At 38.0% G+C, this 7,908-nt stretch overlaps 1 protein-coding gene across 1 annotated transcript; it reads left to right on the forward strand.

Annotated features, from left to right (window-relative positions):
- The first annotated feature begins 246 nt into the window (after nt 1-246).
- Nucleotides 247-6,035, forward strand: LOC110868081 (uncharacterized protein DDB_G0287625). Its single transcript, XM_022117169.2, has 8 exons — nt 247-1,537; nt 1,625-1,956; nt 3,471-4,385; nt 4,459-4,620; nt 4,692-4,920; nt 5,099-5,169; nt 5,262-5,384; nt 5,468-6,035. Exons 1-8 carry the CDS (start codon nt 646-648, stop codon nt 5,801-5,803), a joined length of 3,060 nt encoding a protein of 1,019 aa, XP_021972861.1. The 5' UTR covers nt 247-645; the 3' UTR covers nt 5,804-6,035.
- Nucleotides 6,036-7,908: the final 1,873 nt, after the last annotated feature.

A 7,908-nucleotide genomic window follows, 5' to 3' on the forward strand; every position in this document is an offset into this window, starting at 1 on the left:
ATTATAATAACCTAGCCGGTGCTATAAGTTAGAAATTTATGGAATAACCAATTTTGACCGTTACCTTGATCAAATAAATGTACATATTATGTTGGATTTCATTTCATACCAAACCAAACCATACAATTACGTAGTCAAGAAATGTATTGGGCCTAATAAGTTACAAAAGCCCATAAAATCCCGTTTATCACCAATCCCAAGCCCAACTCCAAACTGGTTTAGAATAGAAGGCGACGGACGCCAAGCCACTCAATATCATAACCCCGTATTCCAAATTGTTTATTATCATCAACATTCCGGCTACTTTCACGTCCACAACCCCAGCCCCCAAGAGATAAAATCCATCGCTTACTTCCCCAATTCAAGATTGTTCTGCTCTTCTTCAGGTGCACATCCTCCGATTCCCCCCTTTAATTTTCATCAATTTCACCAATCTTCAACACCCTTTTCACCGATTTGCATAAAGTCACTTGCTTCTTTGTAATTACGAACGAATTATACATGTTTGTGCTCTGATTGATGAATCGGGTTATGGGTTAGTGGGGTTTTGTTGGTTTTTTTAGTGGGGTGTTATTAGTTTTTTACTTTTTAGGTTTTGTTAAGTGTTTTTGGAGTTTTAGAGGTTGGTTAGAACTAGGGTTTTCGATGAAAAGCCGATCGCATCGTCTGCCGACGATATCGGACACTCCCGATGACTGGGGGGACGAGTCGTGGGTGGTGGATTGTGTTTGTGGTGTTGATTTTGATGATGGGGAGGAGATGGTTGATTGTGATGAATGTGGTGTTTGGGTGCACACCAGGTGTTCGAGATATGTCAAGAGTGAGAAACTGTTTGCTTGTGATAAGTGTAAGAGTAAGAAGCTTAGGAAAGAGAGTGAGGAAACTGAGGTTGCACAGTTGTTGGTTGAATTGCCCACGAAAACGTTGCGGATGGAGAATCCTTATTCCGTGAGTTTTCCTGCTCAAAATCCGTTTCAGGTTTGTTCGGAGATTCCGTTGGAAGAAAAGGTACATGTGCACGGGATTCCGGGTGGGGATACTTCATTGTTTAAAGGGGTGTCGTCGGTTTTTAGCCCGCAGCTTTGGAAGTGCACGGGATATGTTCCTAAAAAGTTTAATTATCAGTATAGGGAGTTTCCGTGTTGGGATAATAAGCGCGACGACGATGATGATAATAACAATAATAATAATAAGAAGAAGAAAGAAGAGATTGAAAACCATGCTAGTGATAGTAATGGTGCGGATGCATTGTTTTCGTTGTCGAAGGAGAATGGTGGGTTAAAAGCTCAGGTTAATGGGTCGGCTGCATTGGATATGGGCCCACCGACTACTGATACGAAGAAGCAAGAAGTTGAGAATAACGAGGGTAGGCGTGCGAGAAAAGAAAAGAGTTTGTTGAAACCGATTGTGATTCATACAGGTGACCATAAGAAAGACGATTCGAAGATGTTTAAGGACCAAAACCGGAAGAAAAAACTCAAATCTATGGAAAAAGATGAAGATTCTAAGAAGACAAGCGCTCATGCATCTGATTCAGGTATTGCTTTTGATATATTTACGATTGCATACGCTAGATAATACTTATAAAGTCCTAATAATACATGTTTACGTTACTATTATATAGTGCCCACCACATCAAGTGATGCAAAACAATCAGAATTAAATGAAGGGAAAGGCGTTAAGGTTTTGAAGACTGATACGCAGAGTTATAAACATGAAAATCCAAGGGCAGAAGTGCAAACCAATCATAAATCCGATGATTGTATTGACAATAACAACCCGTTGGGGAATGTATCTGTTGATGATTCAAGAATAAATTCCTTAAAAGAAGCAAAACAAATGGAAGAAAATGAAGGAAATCAGATTCCTCCAAGTGTCGAGATTTGTAATCAAACGGAGGATGGCGTGACATCATCAATACCCAATCTTATGGATACTAGTACCATTAAACATGAGGTATGTCGCAATGTATTTCATACATATAAACTTTTAGGGTTGTGCGCTTGATATGAACACTCATTAATTTATAACCATCTTAACAAACACTAAGAGGGTGTTTGGGATTACGTTTTGAAGTGATTATTTGATTATAGCGTTTGTAAAACATAAATAATCTAAAAAAGTGTTTGGATGAAAAAGTGATTATCTGCCTCCAAAGCGCACCTACATGCTTTTTCAAAACGCAGTTTTGAAAACGCAAAATCTATTTTGAAAACGCATAATCTATTTTGAAAACGCAACACCAAACACCCCCTAAGACTAGTTTAACATAACTAGATGATTTTTATCTACATATAAATTTGCACTATTGCATCTGTCGTGTGATTTTTACATTGCTAATATCTATGCAGTTAATATCAGTGATATATCGGTTATCGGTTCCCATGTAAAATATCAGCGTCAAATACCGGTACCGATATTATCAGCGATATTGACTGAAATTTGACTGATATATCGCTGATTTTCTCGATATTAGTACCCTTCGATATAGTTCTATCATTCGTCTTTTTACTTATTGCTGCTGTTAGTGTTTTAAGTCTTAATTGTTAAATTTTTAGTGTTTTAAGTCTTAATGAGTTTCTACTAGCTACAATTCATAGTTGTTAAAAGCCATCGCCTCTTGCGCCTAGGCCCATTTTTCAGGCGAGGCAAGGCGAGACAGTTGCGCTTTAAGTCGAGGAAATTGCGCTTTAACTCTCCAGGTGATGGTTCAGGCGCACATTCCGGCAAGATTCCTAGATTCCGGAGAGTTTCCGGCTAAATTCCGACAAGATTCTAGCCAAATTTCTACTTTTAATCAAGGAAAACTACTATTCTACGCTAATACGCTAATATTTTGGTACTAATTAGATGATATAAAGTGTTACATAATAGACTTTATTTTATTTGAAGATAGTATTCTTTTTCTAATACATAATATATTTTTTAAGTTTTTTCATTATGCGCTTTATTTTTCTCAGGCCCTCGCTTTTTTTGCGCTTTGCGCCTAGGCCCCAGGCGAGGCCTATGCGCCTTGAGTGCGCCTAGTGCCTTTAATAACTATGCTACAATTGTTAGTGTTTTGCAAGTTGCAAAAGGTTAATTTGTTAATGGTAGGAGAGTATACTGAATTGTTGGTGTTGTAAAATGCTATATATAAATTCTGCATGATATTAAAATCACCGATATCCTGCCGCGATAACCTATATTCTAAGTATCGGTCCTTGCATTAACTGCATAGACTAATATTAGTGGTTAATTGGTTATCATGCTTATTATTAATATAGTAGCCATGAGATTCTGATAAATATTATGCTCTGGGCTGATATCATTGCTCGGAACCGATGTTCGGAATACATTAAATGCACAATTTAGAGCATCATTTGCACTTTTTTTTTCTATAGATAGAAGTTTTCTAATCATGGTTTATGTTTACTTTGTTGCCGTTGAAGTGCATTTATCTGTAATATTGTTTTCATATTCTCTTTTAGGCTGGCCATGATGCTGTCGATGATGCGAATAATAACGGAAGAACTTACAGTCGAAGTAACGGAACTAGGTCAAATAATAACAATCTTGAAAAAGTGGACTCCGCCCTAAGTAGTGAACTCGATACAACAGTTGAAATAAAATCAGTAGAAAATAATCATTCTCAAAATAATCTTGAAAAGTTTGATAGTTCCAAGAAAGAAGATGATATTATATCTGCGAGTATTGAAGTGAAGAAAGATGACCTACCTGTGTCACAAAAGGTGCAAAATGCCGACAAAACCCCTGTGCCGCACATTGATAGTACAGGAGATGAACCCGCGTGTGGGCCCACTCAGACCAAGACTCAAATCAAGGGTTCAGAAAGTTCCACTCGGGTGTCTTCGGAAGGCCAGTCAAAATCACATAAAGTGACACTTGTGAAATCTTCTGCTGGAAAATCTTCTTCTTCAAAACTGTTGTCTGTTCCCGATAAGGCGAAATACTCCAACACAGATGATCGTAACTCGAGTGGCAAACAGAAAGTATCTGCCGATAATATTAGTAAGAGTAAGAAAGATAATAACGCTTCAAGTGAAATACTGAAAACCGGGGATAATAGTAATACTAGTGAGAAGCCTAAGAAGTTAGCGAAAGATATTCCGAAATCATCCTCTACATCTATCCTGAAATCGTCACATTTGAGCAAGTCTTCTTCACATGCTCATGTTTCCAAGAAGAACTCGTCTGATTTGAAAGACTCATCTGCTGACTCTGCAAATTCATCACGAAGCGAGAGTGGCGCGCATGAACTAAACCGAAGTACGTCAGAATTATCGGTAAAAGGTGAAAAAGCGAGTCAGATAAATCGACAGCCTGCACCAAAGAATCAAATGCCGCACTCTGTTACCTCAGCTGCGGCCTTAAGTGATGAAGAGGTATGGATTTTTAATAAACATCAAGGTATGAATTTTATATGATTTTTTTGTTTATTGATATGTTTCCGTGCAGCTTGCGTTACTTCTTCATCAAGAACTGAACAGTTCTCCTAGAGTTCCGCGGGTGCCACGTATGCGCCAAGCTGGCAGCTTACCTCAGTTGGCTTCTACTACACCTACGACCAGCACGTTAATGAAACGAACATCTTCTTCTGGAGCGAAGGAAAATGGCTTGGTAAGTTTTATTATTTACTTTAGATTTTCTTTTAAGGTGCCGGTGATCTGAATAGGGAAGTTTTTTAACAGGTGTCAAGAAAGAAAAACAAGGATTTATCAAATAATGGATCTAGCAACTCTCGTGAGTTTGATGGACCAAAAAAGGTGTCGAACTCAAGGAGGGTTCATGAGCCGGTGAAAAGCGGTTCAGCGAAAACAGTGAGCAGCGGTCCGTCTTCTTCTAACGAAGCTAATGAAAACGCACCTCAAAATGCTTCGGATGAAGAAACTGGGGGTCCCACCCATCGCACTTTACCAGGTATGTTTGTGTAACTGATTTGTTTCGAAATTAATCGTTACTGGTGCCTGAAGTTCTCCGTACGTTGTTTTAAATGTTTTATTATTTTTTTTTTTAAATCCTCGTCCAAACACCATTCTTGTTATAGATCATAAACTTCTGACACGCAATGTACAATTTTGTTTCTGTCGTTTTGTAGGTTTGCTTGCTGACATTATGAGCAAAGGTAAGCGGATGACATATGAAGAACTCTGCAATGCGGTTTTGCCGGTATAGTTCTAAAGTGGAACATGCATTTATTGTTCTTCTATTAATCATTTTACGTTTTCATAATACACGTCAACCTTTTTGTCCTTTTCCAGCACTGGCCTAATTTGCGTAAGCATAACGGGGAGCGTTATGCATATTCGAGTCACTCACAAGCTGTTCTCGATTGCTTGAGGAACCGAAGTGAATGGGCCAGATTGGTTGACCGTGGTCCTAAGGTATACATTTTACGACGACAAGTTATTTTATATAATTTCGTATATATTAATTATTTTTTAATAAATTTTCTCTCGTGTTCAAGACAAATGCGGGTAGGAAAAGACGCAAGTCTGATGCTGATGTGACGAATCCTGAATCCGAAGACGATTACAGCACCGACAGAAACACAAAGGACATTGATAGCAACGACTTCCCAAAGGGAAAACGAAAAGCAAGAAAGCATAGGAGACTTGCGTTGCAAGGAAGAGCGATAAAGGATGTTAGAAGGAGACGCAAGGCTGATGTTGTTAGCGATGAAGGTGATTCATCTTCTGATTCTAGCGAAGAGAGTGCATACAGTGACGAAGAGATGCAAGATGGAAGAACATCAGGTCCAAACGAGGCGTCTGCCAGCTCAGATGAAACCGGAACGTCATAGCATTGTGAAAAATGCCCTTTTAATGGTAAATGGTTAGGAGAAAGGGCTTCTTGTATTGTAGATTTTTTTTTTCTTTGTTAAAAAAAATTTGAAGGTAGGATAAATGAGTAACAATTAGTGTGTGAATGTATCCAGGATGATTAACTAGGAGCTTGTACTTCTATTTGCACAAAGGTGGTTTAGAAACTTGTTAGATGGATGCTTGATATAATATTTCTAATCTCTTTCCTGATATGATGTGTAAGTTTTACTTGTATCAGATGATTTTTATATGTTCTCATAGCAGGTAGCTCGCCGAAAACAAACAAAATCGCTCAAAATCGGCTCCATCTATAACGAGTTGAGTTCGAGCCCATATAAACTAGCTTGTTAGTTTGACTTAAGCAAAGGTTTTAATGTTTATAAATCATCGTTTCTAAATAACATATATAGTATGCCATGGTGTATGAGTCCACTCCACCTGACACCATACTAATTTTACCTTTAGCTTTATTACTATTACAAGAAATGTTAAAAGATATTGATTTTAGTTTGAGTGAGCAGCCTTTGCGAGGCATGAGTTAACCCGAGCTTTTTACAAATCAAGCTTGAGCCTAAAATTTCAGCTTGTTAAAATAAATGGCTCCATCGTTTAGATCACAAATGTAATGTTTGTTTATTATGGACACGAGTATGACTCGATACTCATTATGTGTTAAACATATGGGTGGCAAAATAAGTGGGTTGGGCAGTTTGAGTAATGGATTAGTATGAGCTTGGGTTAGAATGAGTTTGGGTTAAGGTTAGGATGAGTTTGACTTAGGATGAGTTTGGGTCAAAATGGGTTTAAGTCATAATAGCTTAAAAGATCAAATAATAATAAATAAAATTAAAATTAAAAAATCCAAAATTTTAAAAGAAATAAAACAAAAAATAAAAAGCACATCACAGTAAAAAATGTTAAAAATTAAAGAAAATTAGAAAAATAAAAAACAAAAAAATCAAAATAAAAAAAATTAAAAACTAAAAAATAATAAAAAGTTAAAAAAAGTCAAAAAATAACAAAAAATCCAGAAAATTAAAAAACTAAACTAAACTAAAAAAACTAAAAAGCGCATTACAATCAAACTCTTCGGTTGTGTTTTTATTAAATATGTGCAGCCTCTTCTGTCTACGCCATGCAGACCATGAGCAGACATTGTCATCTGCAGGCTGTTTGTTTTTCCTAACACGTTTCATTAAAAAAAACGTCTGCGTGAGCTCTTCTTGGAGCAGACTTTGCTCAGCCAATTCTAAGATCTTCTAAGGTTTGTAGATAGGGGTGTGAATTTCTGGCACAGCCCGAAAACCCGACACGAACCTAACACGAAATTCGCGGGTTTAGGTTTAGTCTAAACGTGTTCGGGTCAATTTCGGGTTGAACCCGCAAACCCGTTTAGGTTAACGGGTCGGGTTCGGGTCAACCTGGTCGTGTTGGCGGGTTGACCCGTTTAACACATTTATACTATTTTATATTTTTTACAATATTTTTATGTTATAAATTAAATGGGGTGTGTATTTTATGCTATGATTATAACTTAAAAAGAGAAATTAACATAGATTTTATAATTTAAATATGATATTATTATATACATTTGTGTTTTTAAGTAAATTGTAATTTTAATATATAAATTTCAGAAAAACAAAATAAAAAATTCGGGTTAAGCGGGTCGTGTGGGGGTCAACCCATGAAACTTCAGGTCGTGTTCGGGTTCATATGTATGATACGATTTTCGGGTTCGGGTCGGGTTTAACCCGCCAACCCGCGAACACGACTCGTTTAACACCCCTATTTGTAGAAGGTTAAACACCACCACCCCACCACCACCACCACCACCACCACCACCACCACCACCCACCACCATCCATCACCACCACTGTCCACCACCACCGTCTACCACCACCACTCACCGTCCACATTCACCACCCACCACCGTCGTCCACCACTGCCACCCACCGTCCACGTCCACCACCCACCACTATCGTCCCGCACCACCGTCCACCACCACCTGTCACATCCCAACCGACAGCAGAAACACCAGGGCGGGACGAAATAGATTGTAAGAGATTTCATAGCAACTAGAGTG

Source organism: Helianthus annuus, chromosome 7 (genome assembly GCF_002127325.2).
Source record: "Helianthus annuus cultivar XRQ/B chromosome 7, HanXRQr2.0-SUNRISE, whole genome shotgun sequence".
NCBI classification, from domain to species: Eukaryota; Viridiplantae; Streptophyta; class Magnoliopsida; order Asterales; family Asteraceae; genus Helianthus; species Helianthus annuus.